Source organism: Protopterus annectens, chromosome 7.part0 (genome assembly GCF_019279795.1).
Source record: "Protopterus annectens isolate FY-2018-M chromosome 7.part0, PAN1.0, whole genome shotgun sequence".
Lineage (NCBI taxonomy): Eukaryota > Metazoa > Chordata > Ceratodontiformes > Protopteridae > Protopterus > Protopterus annectens.
This window is the reverse complement of record NC_056739.1, coordinates 745,999,782-746,019,765: the sequence shown is the minus strand read 5'-3', so window position 1 is coordinate 746,019,765 and position 19,984 is coordinate 745,999,782. Positions and strand designations below refer to the sequence as shown.

At 40.6% G+C, this 19,984-nt stretch overlaps 1 protein-coding gene across 6 annotated transcripts in view; it reads left to right on the top strand.

Moving 5' to 3' along the window:
* The window catches only part of AP4M1 (adaptor related protein complex 4 subunit mu 1), a 1,285,664-nt gene that overhangs the window by 605,795 nt on the left and 659,885 nt on the right, over positions 1–19,984 (top strand). For all 6 annotated transcript variants that reach the window (XM_044077275.1, XM_044077274.1, XM_044077273.1 and 3 more), the window contains one exon: positions 14,935–15,001. In XM_044077275.1, the coding sequence (XP_043933210.1) occupies positions 14,935–15,001 (67 nt within the window). The remainder of the gene's footprint in view (positions 1–14,934; positions 15,002–19,984) is intronic.

Genomic DNA, 19,984 nt, shown 5'->3' with positions numbered 1-19,984 from the left:
AGGTCCTGGGAGTGCGACAAAACTCAGAGAAACCAGGTAAACACCTTTAACCATAAGATGGATGATCCTAGAACTTCTTAATGTAAAAGTACAGCATAAGTACCTCTCAATTGCAGACTGATGTGTTGGTGTTGAACCCCTGTGACTAAACTCTAAAGTGAGTCTTTTGTACTGCTAAGCTTGCCACAGTGTCTGGTGACAGATGCATTGCAGGTGGGTTTAACAGCGCAGTGGGCTGCTGTCTTCTGCAGAGAAAAGGAGTATCTGAGAAAATGGGGTGTCACATAAACCAGCTTAGAGGTAAAAATCAGTGAGCTGATGTTGATAATCTTCCTTCCATTCATCCATCAAAATCAATTTTTTTTTTTTAAGAGAATGGGATAGATTTGTCTCCCTTTCTGATTTGGATAATATATCCAAATTCCCTTATAAAGTGGTATATAAAAATTCACAGTGTATAAGAAATATTTTAGAAAATAAAAATAGTAAGTAATTTTAATAGAAACAGATTGGGCACATACAAATGTGGACACTGTGCACAATGTACATATATTATGAATATAGATAGGTATTATATAGAAAGTAGAAAAAAATGGATCAACAGTACCGATTATTACAATTGTGAATCAAAAGGAATAGTTTATTTAGCCATCTGTTTAGCTTGTAATTCCTTCTACGTAGGGAAAACTGAAAGAATGTTAAAAAGAAGGATATACAAACATATTTATGACGGTGGGCAAGGAAACTAATGCCCTGTTTAAACATTCAAAGTTATGTATAAAACCCAAATTTTCTTTTCTGGTATTAAAACAAGTTAGAAATGATATTAGGAAGAGAAGATAGAATTTAGGGAACTATGGTGGCAAGTGACCCTAGAAGCAGGAAACCCCCCTGGGGTAAATGATTATGTTTCAATATTGCCACTATTAAAATTAAGGTCTGCTAAGCTTTGAATGTATTTGAATGTAATAACAAGTTCAGCCAGCAGATGGCACGGTTTCCTTAGATTTCATACATTCACAATATAATAAGAAAGAAACAAATGACAGTTTTAATTAAATATTTATTATTAGTAATGATTTTAAATAAAAACAAAACTGAATTTATATGTATATTTATTATTTTAAGAATTATTATTGAAAGCCTCATTGGTTTCATGAGAAATGTAGATAGTATACGACAAGTTATGGACTGAAGTTTTAATTGAGTTTTTTAAAGTGCAAAATCATTGGATCTTTTGAATGCATTTACATTAATTTCATTGATGCTTTGTTAATTAAACCCAATATATACAATTAATTGAAGCATACACTGGTCATCTGATGAAGTCTTGAGTAATGAGACGAAAACGCATATGTACTGAGTGAAGGCGTTCATGTTTTATCGTTTGTGTTGTGTGGATTTAGTAAACATCTTTTGGATATACCTTGCTTGAGTCCCGCTCTGGTTTTAGCACTGGATTTACTGGTGATTTTTAGTGCATTTCCACAATTTTTTTTTTATTTCTTTCCATTCATCACTGATTGGTTCGGTTCCGAGGCCTCAGAACCGAGTCAGCCTATTACCAAGCTCGCGCCAACCAAAAAACCCTCGAGCTAAGTTTTTACCCAGAATGGCCTTCTCCCTGTTACCTCATATCTCGTTTGACACGTAGCCGTAAAGCCGCGTTTCAGCTGAGCTCTCAGCTAAGTGAAATCTTTTTTGATATTTGTGTAAAAATTTTTGGATATCTTCATATTTTACTAAGCGATTAGTATTTTAGTGTAATTTCTTCTGTCTAACCTTGTTCTTTCCTCTCTACTCATTGTTACCATTGGTAAACTTTCAAGTACCATTGCTGGTACGGCCTTCCTCCCTTACCCTTGTGGTATTTCTTCAGTACCATAGTTGGTATTGTTTCTCCTGTTTAACCTGTTAGCATTTACCTTTATTCAGGTATTTCCCTTTACTTCTCTACATACAGTGTATTATTATATTTGTGATTTTTTTTGAATGGCGTTGACTTCATTATAGTTGGATTATACAGTTGGGTGTGGTGTTTTTTCCACCAAGATGTCTGATAAGAAGGGTACTTCAGGTTTTAATTATTGTACTTCTTGTAAGGGCAAGTTATCCAACAGTGATTCTCATGATGACTGTGTATACTGTTTGGGAGTGGCCCACCTTTCGGTGTAGCCTCCATGTGACATTTGTCAGAGCTTCAGCCAACGCACTCTAAATGAATGCAAAAATAAACTCATTCTATAGGGGTTACTCGAGTCTCCTTTCTCAGAGGCCATTTCTGTGATGGAGGTCTCAACCCCTCCTTTTAAGGACAAAAGAGATCCCATTCTGTTCCTTCTTCACCTTCAGGTGATAAGAGCAAGCCTGGGAAATCTAAGGGCCATAAGTTGTCATCGGAGCATAAATCTGTCTCTTCAGCTCCATCCATCTCAAAACCTTCGATACCGACGCCTGTTTTGGTGCCAGTACTGTCTCCGGCACCAATCATAGACCTTACTACGCCTATTTCGACTTCAGCACCTGTAGCTGCTTCGGCTCAGGGCACATCTTCGACTACACCATTAGTTTCTATTTTGGAATTGATCATTTCGGCTCTGAGTGCCATTTCATCACCGAGCGTTGTACTGACCTCACTGGATTTGACCCCTTTGCTTCCGGTCTTGAAATTAGAGACTTCGGTGCCGGCAGACCTTGCACCATGAACCCGATACTCCCCCTTCGTAGAGCCGTTTCTAAGCCAAGCATATAGCCCATTCCTTGAACGTCCTAACTCTCCATCTGGTTTCGGAACACGATGTGGTGCGTCTTGTAGACCAGCTGTTGTTAGCCAGGGGGATTCCCTCATTTTCTAAGACCCATCCACCTGCAGGACTTGGGTTGCCTTATCCACGGACTCCATCTTACACTCTGCCTGTGACCATCTCAGTTCCAAAGCCTTCTGCTCAGACATCCTTCTTGGAACCCATTACCTTGGCACCTACTGTACATCTCACTCCGGCTCCGAGTTTGTCCCTTTGGTCTTCGGTTTCCGCTGAACCAGTCCTTCCTCAATCTGGGGATTGGGGTACAGGTGCATCAGCCTGGGGTACAGTGCCACATCTCTCCTCATGGCTGCGTCAGCGCCGATCCTGCTTGAGGCTTCATCCGTGGGGGCGGGTCTGTTAGAGTGGGGTGTGACCCCAGTCCCAAGGTTGTCTTTCTCAGTTCCAGGCTCCATCCCTCTTCGGGCTGGCCTGCCTTCCGTGTGATGGAGAGGGCTCTTGCTTCTGGCAGCACTCCTTTGATGTCAGAACCCCACTTTTCACCCCCTGAGCTACAGCTGTCACAGACCACCCCCGGGGACACTGGACAGAGAAGCCACATGATACCCCTGTTCAGGGGTACCCACTCTTCTAAGTCCTCCGCAGAGACCCCCACTGAGGAGTCCCCTTGAAAGAAGACATGCAAGAGGATGCACATGGACTCACCCGAGGAGTTCTTAACAGAAGACATGGATTATGATGATGGTGAAGAGTCTCCACAGTCCCCTTCGGAGACAACCTGGAGATGTTAAAGCAGAGAGGTGACTGGAAGACCTCCAACCCTTCGTCTGAGGAGTCCGTGTTCCTGCAGCCTTTTTGTGCCCAGCCTTCTACCTCTTGGGTGACCCCGCCTGCTGACAAGCTTGTTGCGCAGCTCGCTTGGAAGAACCCTGATTTCACTGAGGCAATCCCCTGGAGACAAGACAAAATTCATTCCCCTCCTGAGGAGAACCCGCACTGGTCCAGAGGGTTACCAGTTGATCCTATGGTGGTGGCGGTGGCTACGAAAAAGGACTTGGCAGAGGAAAGTTCCACTGTCCACCCACTCAACAGGGAGTCCCGGGCGGTGGATAGACTTGGGAAGTGTGTTTTTGCATCAGAGACCTTTGCTATACAGTCCCTAAATTATTTGGCACATTTTATGAGACTCCAGAAGGATTTGATCTTCAAACTCTCTGGGACGCTCGCAGGACAGTTGTCTGACGAGGTCAGGGACAAAGTGGCCTCGCAGCTTGCAACCCTGGAATCAATATCCAACTTGTCCATGAGGTTGCTCTCACACGCGACTGAAGAGGCAGCTAGAGCAGCAGGTTCGGGCATGATTATGAGGTGTCATGCCTGGATGTGCATTTGTGACTTCGCGAATCCCTTCAAGTCTTCCTTTCTGAGTGCTCCCATCGAAGCTTCATCCCTTTTTGGCTCTAAAGAGAAGGCCACGCTAGCCAGGTGCGAGCAAGATGGAAAAACCCTGTCTGCTGTAGGCCTACAGTTTTCCAACCCTCAACATAACTTCTCCAAGAATCAGAGGAGTGGGAAAGTGTGGCATAAGAAATCTCAGGGTCCTTTCTGTGCTGCACGTGATGATGATACTCTCACAGGCAGAGGGGGTAACAATTCTGGAAGATGCCCCTATGGAGGCAGAGGGTGTCCTTGCAACCAAGGCTCCAGGGACTCCTTCTCTGGACATCCTTATCAGCGCTCCTGAGAGGCGGTCCAATTGCTTACCTCTGGAAGCAGTCGGGGGTCATTTCTTTCTCCACCAAGCTGCCTGGCAATTTGTTACTACCGATCGTTGGGTGCAGAACATTATCACCAGTGGTTACACCATTCCTCTTTCTTGTCAGCCAAAATTTCCAAGAAAACTTCCTGATGTTCCACCCAGTCAAAGGGAAGAAGCAGCTTCAGAAATTATAAGGGAAACTCAAAAAAGAGTCATCCAGTCAGTCCCACCAGACCACCGCGGATCTGGATTTTACTCGAGATACTTTTTGGTGCCAAAAAAGACAGGGGACTGGACACCCATTTTGGATCTCAGCAGTGTAAACAAGTCTGTCACCCAAACCAAATTCTGGATGGCCACTGTTCAGTCCATTCTTCCCTTTTTAAAAGAAGGCGATTGGATGTGCTGTTTAGCTCTCCAGGATGCGTATTACCACATCAAGATGGAGAAATGCTCCAGGAGTCTGCTTCCCTTCCATTTAGGAGCCAGTCATTACCAATTCCATGCCCTGCCATTTGGTCTCTCTGCAGCCCCCAGAGTGTTCACGAAATGCATGGCAGTGGTAACAGCTCACTTAAGACTAAAAGGATTCCGGGTGTTTCCATATCCAGAAGACTGGCTCCTTACCGCCCCCACCGAGCATCTTCTGGTAACAGCTCTGCACTATACTCTCTCTGGCAAAATTGTTGGGAATAACAATACATGGGAGAAATCAAACCTTATCCCTACACAACAAATAGAGTTCATTGGAGCAGTGTTCAGTACTCAGTCCTGTCTGGTAACACTCCCATTTCACAGACTCCATCGATTGAGGCTTTAACTCTAGATGGGAATTTGGCAGTGGACAATAGCTTCCAACCGCTTTCTGATAGCAACGCATATCCCTGGGAGCGCCAACATGATTGCGGACAAACTGAGCAGATGCATCCTTATGCCCCACGAGTGGTCCATCAACTCCGAGGTGGCATCTGTAATCTTCATCCACTGCGGCCAGCCTTGCTGCGATCTTTTCGCTTCCCCATCAATCACCAAGTGCAGCAGTTTTTCTCTGGAGGGGGAGTCACAGAGGGATGCCCTGATCCATGATTGGCCCATGGGACTTCTCTACGCCTGTCCTCCCATTCCTCTGATCCCACAATTTCTAAAGCAAGCTCTTCGGTTGAGATGCAAGGTGATCCTCATAGCCCCATTCTGGCCTCGACAAGTTTGGTTCCCCTTTCTTCGGCCTCACCTTGTATACCTACTGTGGATTCTGGACCCTCTACCAGATCTGATTACTCACTCCCCAAGGGTTAAGTCACCCGAATCTGTCCAGTCTCAAGCTGACAGCTAGTCGCCAGGCAAGCTAATCTCTCCTCACCTGTTTGAGACATCATTTTGGCCTCTCACAAACCATCCACCAGAAGAGTATATCAGGATAAATGGAAAAGTTGCTCCATCTGGTCCAAGGATAACATGCTAGACCCGTATTCGGCTCCAGTTATTGCAGTGCTTCAATACTTGGCTAGGTTTTTTGATAGTGGAGCCTCTGCCTCTACAGTACGAGTGCATCTAGCAGCAATTTCCACAGTGGTATAGATGGCACCCCTCATCTCTCTACGCCTCTGCAAGGCTTTCCTCAAGGGCACCCCTAATCTCAGGCTTCCTCTCAGACAGCACGTGGAACCATGGAACTTCACTGTAGTCCTCCAGTCTTTCACTCAAAAACCCTTTGAGCCTCCTGCTAAGTGTGACCTAAAGTTTTTGTCTTGGAAATATTTGTTCCTGGTAGCCATTACCTCTGCCAGAAGAGTCTCAGAGCTGCTGGCATTGTGTATCAGGAGGCCCTATCTGGTCTTTTATAAAGACAGAGTGTCACTTCGGATGAACCCATTCTCTGTTCCCAAAGTTGTTTCTGAATTCTCTATTAACCAGTCCATTGATCTACCAGTGTTTTTTCTGAATTTTGCCAACAGAAGAGAGTATTGCCTTCACCCCTTAGACGTACATAGACAATTGAAAATGTACCTAGACAGGACGAAACCTATCCATAAATCTGTACAGCTTTTCATTTCTTTTTCTGGACCCAAAATGGGAGAGGCTGTTTACAAGGTTACATTATCAAGATGGCTAAGGGACTGCATACGTTTCATCTATTCCCTCCATAATGAATCCATGCCAAAAGTTAAAGCCCACTCCACTAGATCTATGGCAACTTCTATAAAATTCCATTCCAGGGCTTCCATGGATGACATCTGCTCAGCAGCTACTTGGGCTAAGCGTCATACCTTTATCAGTCATTACAAATTGGACCTGGTCACCAGAGGGAGAGCTGCCTTTGGCTCAATGGTACTCAGGAACGTTCTTCCATAAGGGCCACCCATGGACCTCAAGGTAGCTTGGGATTTTGTCCCATCAGTGATGAATGGAAAGAAGATTAACAACATCAGATAAAGAAGTTATGTCTTACCATAATGTTCCATCTGTGTTGTTCATCTTTCATTCATCACCCCCCCCTCCCCAAAAGCTCCTGGGGGGATGCTTTGGGTTGTCTAAGTGATGTCGTAGGGTACTTGCATAGAAGTGGCCTCAGCTTTACTTCCTTTTCTTAGCAAACTTGATCTGAGGTAACAGGGAGAAGGCCATTCTGGGTAGAGACTTAGCTCGAGAAGTTTTTTGGCTGGCGCGAGCTTGGTAATAGGCTGACTCGGTTCCAAGGACTCTAAAACGATTCTATCAGTGATGAATGAAAGAAGATGAACAACACAGATTTAACGTTATGGTAAGACACAACAACTTTTTTTTCTTGGCTCTATGCTATGGAGAGGGAGTTCAGACTAAATGTCATTCTGCTCTTTTTGGGTGAACAAACGGAAATATTATGTGAAAGGGGGAAAAAAAAGCAAGATGGCATATGGCCATACTTGGTGTGCAGATATGTGAGAGATGACCCCATTAACCAGGGAATTTTTCTTATAGCTGCTCACATCTTGGGGAGGTGAACATGTTGACTGTGTCTCAGTTGCATTTTCAGTCTGGTCAGGATCTTCTAGGATTGGGTCGCGCTAAAGATTGGCCTGTTAACCATGTAGACTGATTCAACTTTGGACAATTTGAAGTTCCTGGAAGTAGTTTTGCTTGAGGTGATTTATGGATGATGCAGGAAGGCTTGTCCCCTCAAAAAAAAAGTTTTCCTTCAAAAGAGGTTTGGGTTCACACTTAAGGCACTTGCTAAAGTTACAGTAAGCAAGTAGACATGAATCAGTGTGTGTGTGTGTGTGGGGGGGGGGGGGGGGGGTTTACAGGAGGCTCCTGTATAAAACACAAGATTGTTTAGCTGATTTTCTTTTTTCAGATATTGTGCATTTTTTCATTTATTTGTATTTTGTGGGATGTTTTCTTTCCTTAGTCTGTTTTGTAATGGTATTGGTTGAAATTTATTTAGGTGTTTGCTGCAGGAAGTTAAGGTTTTGAAGAAATAGTACTGTCCATTTGAAACAGGAGCAACTGTGATTAGAGTTATCACAGGGAAGCATAAATGTGTGCGACCCATGAATGTTCATCATTCCCACTGGTGCAGTAGCCTTTAGGCTGTATGGGTTGTTTCCTGTCCAGTAAACAGCAACCGAACAGCTTCAAAAAGCTCTGGTTCCCCCACATTCCTTCATTGTGACAGCTGATTGACTAATCCCAAGGAGGGAAATCGGCATTTAGAGTGATGCTTTCTTCAGCATTTTTCTTTTTTGCCGTCTCGAGAAGAAGCAGCAATCAGCTAAGAGCCTCGTTTATGGTAGATAAATCCCTATTTTGGAACCCCTCCACTCAAAAATTGTTGGCCTTGTAGAAAAGTAAGCTATTTGTTTAGTTTTTGATAGAAAGCAGTATTTCCCCTTTAAGCAACACGGTATTCTTTTTCACACTATCGGACATTTCCTGTCAGCTACCGCTGTTGATATTTAAAGTGTTTATTTTCATGTCTGGGACTAATGTTTTGAAAAAAAAATATGTACTGCTTGTGTAAACCTTGACAGTTGTGCAACAGAAAAGTTTATAGTGGAACAGGGTAGAGTTTCACTCAATGTGGTGCTTATGCGTACTTTGTAATAACCTACCTGCCATTTTGATTCTGTGCACGTGTGTGTGCATGTGCATGACTGTGTGAACAGTACCTAGAGGGGAATTGTGTTCTAGTTTTAGTTTTTATAATTTAAGGGAGTGGGGAAAGTGTTCTCATTGTACGTGTTGTGCTTGTGAATACTCTGTGACAACTTACCTTCCATCTGACTCACTCCAGCAATGCTTACAGCTTTTGGTGCTTCTTCCCTGCTTACAACACTTACACCATGGATATTCATGATGATCCAGATGGCTCTTCTCCTGCAGTACATACGAAGAAAAAAAAATCACTTGTCAAGGAGTCTTTGTCTATGCCTCTGCTGATAATGGGAAAACCTGCAATGGCTGTTGTTTGCTCCTCAGACCAGTTACTTACCTGTACAGCTTCCTCTTCTGTAGTGATTTTGGTCAACATGAACCAGGGGTCAGCCACATCAGTTTTCAGCTGTTCAGTGTCCTGTAAGTGCATGGGAGAACTATCTGCTTTAACTCTGGGATACACTCCAGGAAATTCTTCTTGGGACATCTGAGGCAAGAGACCATTAGGCTGGGAAGATGTCCCTCCTTCCAGTTGGTCATTTTCTGCTGGAACTCCTATTAAGAAAAAATAAAAAGTTAAACATTGTTCTTTAGATGATACTACTTTTTTAAGAAATAGCTTTATTAAATTATCTCTTAAGACAGTCAGACATACATTAACAGAAAAGAAAACAAACCATTTTAACATTTTTCCATTTAAATGCAATGCACATCCCATATATTTTGTTTGCTGCTGTCATCAGTCCAGCATTGCAAAACATTACTGAATTTCTGCCTTCCCTTAAACTTCACTCCTCCTGGACATTATTATGCTTGTATTGTTCCCATAATTTCCATTTACTTCTGTGTAGTCTGCAGCTTCCCTTTTCTAGAGATCCTTCTTTAAATTCTTTTATCTCTTTTATAATATTCAGTGCCTGAAATGCAGATGGTGTAGACTTTGATTTCCATTTTCTAGTAATTGAATTATTGACAGCCAAATGAATTAAACTTCAGGCAATGCTATGTCTAGGCAATTCACATCCTATATCCCAGCCCAATAGAATAATTTCCTTACTTATAGCCATTTCTTTACCCAGTACTCTGTACGAATCTTTAAAAATCTGCCAACTCATTGCACTCCCAAAACATATGTTCCCAGTTATGAGGAAAATTTCTTTGAAGTTTGCTTGAGGTATAAAATTACATTGGCTAGCACAAGCAAATATTCTTAACCTTTTGGACTTGGCTGCATACTTAGGAGCCACGCATATGTTTTCCCATTGTTTTCTTGTAATTTGCATTTCCAGTCTTTCTTCCCAAGCTTTTCTAACCTCATCTGATTGATTCTTATAGTTAACATCCAGTATTTTATATATCCTACTAAGTATCCCTTTTTAACAGCTGCTTTTGTTTTAGATCCAACTAAAAACTTTACCAGAGCAGAAATTTTCTTATCCCTTTGACTGTACTCTGAGATCAGGTCTGGGTAGGGAAGGCAATCTCTGCCCTGTAATCCATGTGTCTTCTGGGCCTCATCCCTCTTCTTTACCTTTCCCTGTTTTATTTGCTACAAATGCCTTGCTTCGTCAGTTTTCTCCAGTAAATTCCAGCCCCCTTTTGTCTGTTATCTGTACCCCTAATTGCAGTCTTCCCTTCTGGCAAAATCTCCTTTCTCCATTCTTGTGTTGGCCTAGTTCTTAGAATATTTTCTGCTACTTTATGAATATAATATTCTGTATGGTTATTTTCTACATACAGATCTGCATCCAAAATCCTACTCTCTTTATTTCTTGAACTTCCTCATACTTCATTATCATCCCTTTCCATTTTGAGTTATAACCTTCTGCTTGTGGTATGTATATGATTCTTAACTGTGCAGCTGTAAAATATTGCTTCAAATCGAGTCATCCTAAGCCACCTATTGGAAGGATCAATTTATCCCACTTAACTCTTGCCCTCTTCTCCTCCCAGACATATTCCTTCAGCTCTTTATTAATTCTCCACAAATTCTCCTCTGGTTATATGCTTGACCCACATATAAAATTAAAGGGACTAAAAACATATTCAAGTGCTTGTGTCTTAACTGTCCATTTCTATGAACAAGAGCTTCCAGTTTCTCAGTTTTTGTATTATTTTTTGTTAAGTCTCTTACTGCATATCCTTAGCTGCCGTTACAGAAGCCTTTTTTAAAACCTATTCTTAAATACTTCATCTTAGCACTGCGGTGGTGGTGCTGCGGTAGCGTTGTCACCTCACAGTAAGACCTTGTCCTGTTCGATTCTCAGCTAGAGCGTCTTCTGTGTGGAGACATGCATGAATGGGCGTACTTTCGTTGAAGGTTGTGCGTCAGGGCTGGCAACTCGGCACATAAAAATCCACTGCCAATCATTAGCGGACCGGAGTTCCACTGTGGCGACACCTAACTGGGAAAAGCCGAAAGACACAACAACATTGTGTGTACCCATAAGTATGGGTACTGCTGAACCAGTTCATGTGTGGGTACATAATTTATGACAATTCCCTTTGTTTCATCTTCATTAATTTTGTATCCCGAAAAGACTTGAAAATATCTAAAAATGTTCTGCAACACTGATATCCTTTTTTGGATTTATCAGGTACAAAATCTCATCTGCAAATAAAGCAGTGTTTTCTGGATCACCATACCAATTATATCCTTGCATTTCTGAGTCCCTTATTTTCTTTGCCAGTGGATCTAAATCTTAAGCAAATAAAGAAGAAAGAGGACACGCCTGCCTGTTTCCTCTTTTCAGACATAACTTAGAGAGGAACCCCCACACAGGTATGTTTGAGCCTAATTTACCACTTTCCTTTCCTGTTTCCCACTCCACAGTACCCACTTTACTTCTTAACCTTGTGTGTCTGCACAGTTTACTGTAGAAATAATTTTACCATCTCCATTTATACCTTCATAACAGGCCTTTAATTAGCTTCATTTTAATATTTTAATTTATTTTGCAACGTAAAATGTACAAATCATCTTCTGTTTCTTCTGTTATTGGTTTCACTTTGGCTGAGTGTAGCAACTGTCCGTGTCACAGATTCATTCTTTTTGTAAGATCTTTTTTCCCTCTTATTTCAGTCTTCATACATTGGTCTTTTAATTGGCTCTTTTCCCCCCTCACTTTACTTTGCAGTGTATATTTTGTTTTTTAGAGCTCAGAAAACATTAATAAGATCTTCTCTGCCTGAATACGCGTCGTCATCAGCAGTCTAGACAGCTCACATTTGGTACGCTAAGTATCTGTGACACGTCAGGATGATGATAGGGGTGATTCCATATCCCATTCAACCAAATAGCCATTTCTTCCCACTGACTCCTCCCTAAGGTTGCCACCCATCCCATTATCAGTGGGACACACACAGGTTGAGCAACTCATCATGTTGCCCGCTGCTGAAAGCAGTGGGACTTGAAAAGTCCCACTTTTTGATTGCAATGAATCGCTGCTGAAAAGTCGCAATTACTTCCAGCTTTTCCACAGCAATTCAGTTACGTTACCAACCCAGACCTGCAGGCAGAGCTATTCCCTGTTAGGAATGGGTGTTGTAAATCATGCAGCAATTGGCTGTAATTTATGAAAGGGGTGGAGTCAGAGCAGGAAGAGCCTTACAAAGATCACAGCTTTAGAGTAGTCTGTTAGTGCTTCTACAGCTGTTAACAAAGTAAAGGCTGATATTTGTCTTTTTTTCTCTTTCCCTACCAGCCTGGCCTATCCAGCCATATGTCTATCCACCACTGCTTCAGATGTTTTAAAATAAAACCAATCGAAAAATATATATATATTTATATATATATATATATTTTTTTTTAAAACAGTTTTAATCTATGTAATACAAGCATTTAAACCATGTTGCACACTTTTATGACAGTTGCTAAATTCTGTCATCTAAGTGTTTAGGGCATGTTTTTACAAAGCTGCCAATACTTTGTTATATGGAACATAATTTAGAATTCCATGTTTATTGTGCATTTGTTTATCTTTTGTTGGCAGTTCCGTGATTGCACATGAACAATTATTGTTGTTTATATTTATTAGAGTACTGCTAATATATATTGGTTATTTATTTATTACTATTTTATGCAAGCGATTTGCACTTGTACATGGTTTTCAGCTCAATGTTATTTTTAGATATACTGTTTCTTTAATTAGAACTTTGTGCTTTGCCAGGAAGAAGCACTGTTTCTTTAATTAGAACTTTGTGCTCTGCCAGGAAGTGATGTCATTTGGGTGGGAGATTTTCAGTGTTTTTAGTATTTAAATTCTGTTTTAATGTTCAGTTCTTGTTTGATAAAGTCTCCTAAGTTGTATAATTGGAGACAAAAGCGCTTATTATTTTACGTTGGTGAATACTGATAATCGTTTTTATTATAATAAAGGACTGTTTTTACCATTCTGCGTTGGTATATACTTGCCAGTGGACTCCATTCTGTTTTTTTGGATTTACTTTAAAATAAAACCAGATACATTTTGCCTAAAACAGTTAAATTAAAAAAAAAGGAATACAGCATGGTAAAGTTAAATGAGAAGCAACTTCCAAAACATAAAAGCATCCCTAATTTTTTTTCATTTTCCCCCAAACTTCTAAAATACATGCAAATTTATTTGTTGGTGGGAGTAGTCATAAATTAGTAGTATGACAATTACCAACAAATGACACTTCTCAAATTGTGTAGGAAGAATTATGGCTCTTAGTCTTCACTCTCATTATTGCTATACACTACAACTTCCTGGAAAAACTTGCTGCACTAGCTACTATCCTCTTCAACTTTACAGTCTGGACTAACTGCATTTGCTTTCTATGCAAAATGCTGTACAAAAATGGAACAACAAGGCTGCAGAATCCAGCCATCCCACTATCCATCCGTCCAGCCGGCCATCCCACTATCCATCCGTCCAGCCGGCCATCCCACTATCTATCCAGCCAGCCATTCATCCATTCAGCCAGCCAGCCATCCCTCCATCCATCCAGCCGATCAGCCAGCCATCCCGCCATCCATCCAGCCAACCAGCCAGCCATCCCGCCATCTGTCCATTCAGCCAGTCAGCCATCTATCCATTCAGCCATCTATCCATTCAGCCAGTCAGCCATCTATCCATCTGTCCATTCAGCCATCTATCCATTCAGCCAGTCCACCATCTATCCATTCAGCCAGTCAGCCATCTATCCATTCAGCCAGTCAGCCATCTATCCATTCAGCCAGTCAGCCATCTATTTTTTCAGCCATCCATCCATCCATGCATCCAGCCATCTATCCAGCTACCCAGCCAGCCATTTATTTATTCATTTGACATCTGTTGACCGGGTTAGTCCAACTGAGCTAGTACTCTTTTTCAGCTGAGGTGACAGAAAAGCTCAACAATTTAGTAAAAACAAAAAAAATATGCAGGTTTCTTGATGCTAGTTTTTACATGGTCATCTAAGGTTCTACTGATCTTAATTACTTTATTGTACATTTTGTTTATTTTCTTTTCCACTGATCCAGTTTTTTTTTATCCTTTCTGATGTACTAGACTTGCTTGGTAAGGGACCTGACATGCAGTTTTGGTAATACTTTTTGGCCCCTGTGGAGCAGACTATTATCTGCCATTTGTGTGCCTATCCTCAGTTTCAGTCTCCATCACTCTTGATCCATTCCACCTAATCCAAAACCCTGCCATTGCCTGACAGGAGACTAAGGTGCCCCAATGAAGTGTCATACTAATGTTCATAGACATTTTTATTTATATGCCCTATCCATTTCCTCACCCACAATACTAGACATGCAGTGGCAAGTTTGTTTGTTTTTCCCATTTTGCCTTGTAGAAGGCAGTAAGGCTCATTCATTGATCCCTGTGGAACTGTTAACATTTACCAGCTAATTAACAGGCCCTGTGTAGGAGACCTAAAATATCTTATATGCTGTTAGAGGGAAACATACCAGAAGTCCAAGGTTCTTCTTTTAGATTTCTGGATAAAGCATTGCTGTTTTAGTTGTACTACTTTGTATAATTTCTAGCCTGTGTCGTTTTTTTTTTTACATGATTCCCAGGTGTTGTGCACATTGCTTCAGAGAGGGGTCCTGTCATCAAGAGATAGGAGGAACCCTCTCACTATGCTAGATTGCACTGGCTGGGCAATTGTACTTTTTCCTGCTTCATGAGTAGTGTCTAGTTATATTTGTAAATATCTTTGTAAAAGGGTCACTGTAGGACTAAACATATTGAAATGCATGCAGTGATACTAAGCCCAAGTTTAAAGTAATGGAATGTCTCTCCCCCCCCCCCCTTTGATTAGGGAACTGTGATGAAGGTGGACGTGCAGGGTGAGATTCGCATGAAGTGCTTCCTTCCCAGCGGCTCTGGTATGTAAGGATGACATGAAACTGCATTAAAACTGAAGTATTTTAGTGTTACCAATAGGATGATAAAGAAATGTGTGTTCTGTGATGAAAAATCCCAAAGATGTCATAGTGTGACAAGGTAGACCTTTTTGGATGTTTCCAGCTATTCCTGTCAGTTGCTACTGCAGTTGTACTAGTATGTGGTAGATGCTCCTTTTTCTTTCTTTCAGTAGGGTGTATGAAACATGCTACTAAATGGTTTCTTGGGGATGCGAGTAATTGCTAGGACTTGCAGTTACTATACTGTTTGAGAGTGAATGGAGGGAAGTATATACTGATTCTGGTGGTGCATTTTTTAAGTGTTTGACCTGTTCTAAGGTACTAGGATATCAGTGTTTGTATATAGAGATAGCCAGTTTATAAGTGGCACAACCGCTAATGTCATAGGGTGCAAAAAAAGGTAAATGTTCTGTGCAGAAATGGTTTAAATGTTTCACAGCAAGTTTCAGAATTTTTTTCAACTTGAATTGCATTTAGTCTTTGTGGTACTGGGGCTTACAGTTTCACCTCTTGTATTTGTGGTATGAAGCCAATTCTTACTGTGTATTTTGACTGCTACTGAGTGCATGGTTGCACAGGCAGACTACTTTTAGTATTCTTTTCAAGTGGTTGTCTTTAAAGTTATTATAATTATACATGGTACAGTTGGAGCTTGCTGACAACGTTAGATCTAATTTTGGGTAACCTCTGCCATGGATTACTTTTTGGAATGTCCTCTTCTGCCTTCTTCATCTCAGATATTTTTTCTCAATTCTTTCATATCTACTAAAAACGTATGTATAGTGGTGTCACATGCTGGGCTAGGTGAGTGTGCCTAGACCTGTTGCCCCTCAGTAATACCAACAATTCTTTTCTATGTACACTTTGGGTCGTAATCCTGATGTTCATCACTGAAAAGTTTTTGTACAAAGCTCTTTAAGTGCTACTATAATTGCCAGTAATCTTATCCATTCACATGAAGATGTACAGGAAATTCTCCAGTATAAAGTCATAATATGGGTTTTAAAAGTAGGATGCTAAGGTAAATGTTGTACATTAGGTGTATGTCTTTCAAGGGAGACAGTGAACCATATATACTCAGGATCAGCTGTGTGAGGTGATGTATAGCAGGATGACAGATAGTGTGGACATCCTGTAAATGGAGAAACTGCAGTCCTTTGTAAATCCTCACAAGGTAGTAGCCATTCTGAGTACCATATGCACAGTCACTTGCATGATCTCTGGTCAGTGCCAAAGTATAGAGAGATGATAAAAAGATATGTTGAGCAGACATTGTTCATAGTCGTCTGGAGGATAGGTTCTGTCCTGAGAAGAGACTCTTGGTCCTTGCATTCTACTACATCCTCTTCAGCTAATGAAGATTTCTCTGTTTCAGTGGTGAAGAAGCATAAGAGAAATGCAGTGCACCCTAAGCAACATCCTAAAAGGCTTCAGTACTATCAGTCCCATAGTTAGCTGGTCAGAGCTTGCTTGCAGCTTAATGGGATCTGTGTAACAGTTTCTTGTCAGTACAATGATCATAGGAAGCATTGGGACTGAAGGCTTTTCTCTCCACCCCTCATGTGGGACTCTGCAAGGCTTCATCCCCAGAGCTGAGAAGTGTTGATTAGGTTCTCTAGCACCTGCCAAGCTTGCAGAACAGGGTGGGAGTTGGACATTTGGTGTTAGAATAGAACAACAAAGATTATTTAAGTCGGTGTCTGAAATTCAGATTTCTGTTGTCAAAGCTGAAACTTTAGCCATATTTAATTTCGTATGTACACTGTTTACCATTTTGTGTAAATAACATTTCAGACTTTGTTTGGTATGCCCTTCAAACAAACTGTTAAATTGTTTATTATCTTGTTTATATGTTTGTTGACATTTGATTACCAGGAAAGTCCGACTGGGTAGGTACACATTTTCAGTGGAGATCCAGAGAGAAAAGCTCCAAAATCTCTTTAAATGAGCATACACTTCTTGTGTGTATTAGAGACTGCTGTTTGATTCAAAATGTTGTATTTCTTTTGTGCTTTCTGCTTGTGGCAATGACTGAAATTGGGCCTTAATGATCAGTTTAATAACAAGAGTAGCCAAGTTATCAAATTCAAACAAACGGGTACATTCAGTGCATGGTGGGATCCACCTTTGCAGGAGTGTTCTTTGTATGCATTATACATTGATCCCAGCATCAGTCCCTGTCCAGCACCCTTCATCATTTATGTTTCTGAACTCAAGCACCTTGTTGTCCAACTTCCCATGCAAGCAAGCCACATCTAGTGAGTGTGAACCTACTTAAGCTGTAGCCAGGGTTAGAAATGGTTTTCTTCACCCTGTCTGCCGTGGGAAGGAGACTGTGAATACAGTTAAGCTATTATTCCTGGACAAATGAAGACAGTTGTAATGCTACTAATATTAATATTGAACCTCGGTGGAGGACGTGCAAGATCACTGCACGTTGAGTAACAGCTTAACTGTAGTTTTCCCAGTGTGAAAACAGAAACTCAACAGAGAAGGTCAGTAAACGTTTGTGTTTATGGGTAAATTTCAGTTGCTTGCTAGTAAGTTTACTGCCTGGATGCCAGGAAAAAAGAAATATAGAGCACCTAGAAAAAATTCAGCTACAAAAACCGAGGAAGAAACACTGATTGGGGAAAGTTCTGCAGCTGTTCAGCAAAAAGCAGTGCAACCTCCAAACATGACTTCCAGTAACTACAGGAAGGAATAAGACAACTGCACACAGGTCTGGTTAAAATAAACACCGATGGAGTATATCAACACAACCAACCAGATATTCAGATGAAGTGATAAAGCTGCAAAAATCAGAGGTTGAAATGAAGAAAAGGCTGGCTGAATATGAGACTGCTCAGGAAGAGATGTTTCAAAAAATAATAGAATTAGAGGACAGAGCACATAGGGAAAATCTGAGATTTACAGGTATACCGGACAAACTGGAAGAAACAGACTGCATTAATTTTATGAAAGCACAAATAAGCAGCTGGACTGGTATTCCACAGCAGGAATTATTAGTTGAAAGGGCACATTGTGTGTGTGCTCTAAACCTGGCTATGCGAAAGCAGCCTACACCTTTAATAGTAAAGATTCAATCCTACCAGAAGGAGTAGATTCTGACAAAACAGTGGCAGAAGGACAAAATACTAAAAGTGGGAGACAGTCGAGTGTTGTGGAGAATAATTACTCATTGTATACCAGACAGAAGAGGAGTAAATGTATTTCACTTTTCAGGGAATGTCAAGACTCTTGTGTGATATTCAAACTGCTATACCCATCTGTCTTCAAGGTATTCTTCCCTAGAGGGACAAAAACATTTTTTGATGAAGCACATGCTAAGGAGGAAATACAAGTATTTGTCCAATAAGTGAACTGTGAAACAGAAGGAGATTCTGCTGCTTCTTATGGTAATAAAGACCACAGAGAGACTGTACCTGTGAAACCTTTTCCACTGTTTCAATGGAAATTGTTTGAGAGAAGGAAGGGAGCATGAGAGTTGACTAGAAAAATCGAGAGTACGTTGGAAATTAAGTAGAGACAGGATTTGGCAGATGGAGATGAACATTAATAAAACCAGTAAGTTAATGTGGGATTACAATGCAATAATTATTTTTGTGAAATACTACAGAACAAGAAAATCCGGAAATATTGGAACTTTTCAGAATTTTTGGACTTGTGGGGAACTCTAAAGTATATGTCCTACTTCATGCCAGTCATTAACATTTGGAAAAATGCTTTAGGGAGGGGAAGAGAGGGGAGAAAGTTAACAGCAAGTAAGGAAAACATTTGTTTTTTTCTTAATAGTGCTATTTTTGTTGTGTATGGGTTTTTTGCATGCTATAAAGTAAAGTTTTCTCAGTTACTCAGTTATTTTTTTAAGTGCAATGGGGATTGTAAATAGGTGCTGCTATTCTTTTTTTTCATTTCTTTCTCCCTTCTCTCTTTCTTCTTCTTCATTTTTAAGAAATGTAGGCACTTCAGTGCAAAAGAAGCATGGTTAAAAGAGCATGACAAAAGTAAAATTATTGTGCTTTTTCCATTCTTGCATGGGGGAATGACAGGATGAAGGACCTTAGATTGTTTTAATAACAATTTTAAGAGAAAGCAAGTAAATGAACAAGAATACTGGATACTATGAGGCTTTTTTCAGTAAATGAATGTATGCTTGGTAGCAATTATGTATCTGGCCCTTGTGTCTCCATGGAAACAACCTGCTAAAGAGAAATTGGTTAAATTCTGGTAGAGCATGATTGGCTGGGGAAAAAAAGAAAAGAGAAACTGGCTTGGAGATGTTCTCTGAAAGCATTCAGGAGTTTAACCAACTAGACTGGGAGAGTATAAAGATAATAGAAAACAAGATAGTACTTCATAGAAGCACAGGCTGTACAGGCACAGGCTGTACCATGCATCTTAGCATGGATAACCTTTCTTTTAGGTTAACGCAAGTCTATGAGTGTGACTGTCAGTTTGGGAAATTTGCTCCTATTAGGAGGGTAAAATTTCAGTATTTAAAGATGTATGTAGTTTTGTCTGTTAGTATTAAATTAATAGGTTTTTAGGGGTATTAAGAGGGTTTTTTGAGGGCTTTCAATAAAACAAAAACGTTTTGTAAGGTGTGACATAGGCTGAAATGTGCATGACAAGAAACCATATATTAAGTTCAGCCTGCTAAACAGTGTATGCATGTAACATAAAAGCTGGAACTAGACATTTAACAAAAAGGTGTTGCACATAAAAGGTGTTAATAACTTTTTAATACAATGATGCTTTTTGTAATGTCTTCAAATGTCAATGGTCTCACAAATAAATACAAAGAAATAATAATACTGAACTATATTTAAAAAAATATAGAATGTAAATAGCTATGTTACAGGAGACACACTTGGAAAGAACTGAACATGTGAGTTTGATAAAACAAATGTTCTGGGTGGATATTCAGTGGAATATCTGGGA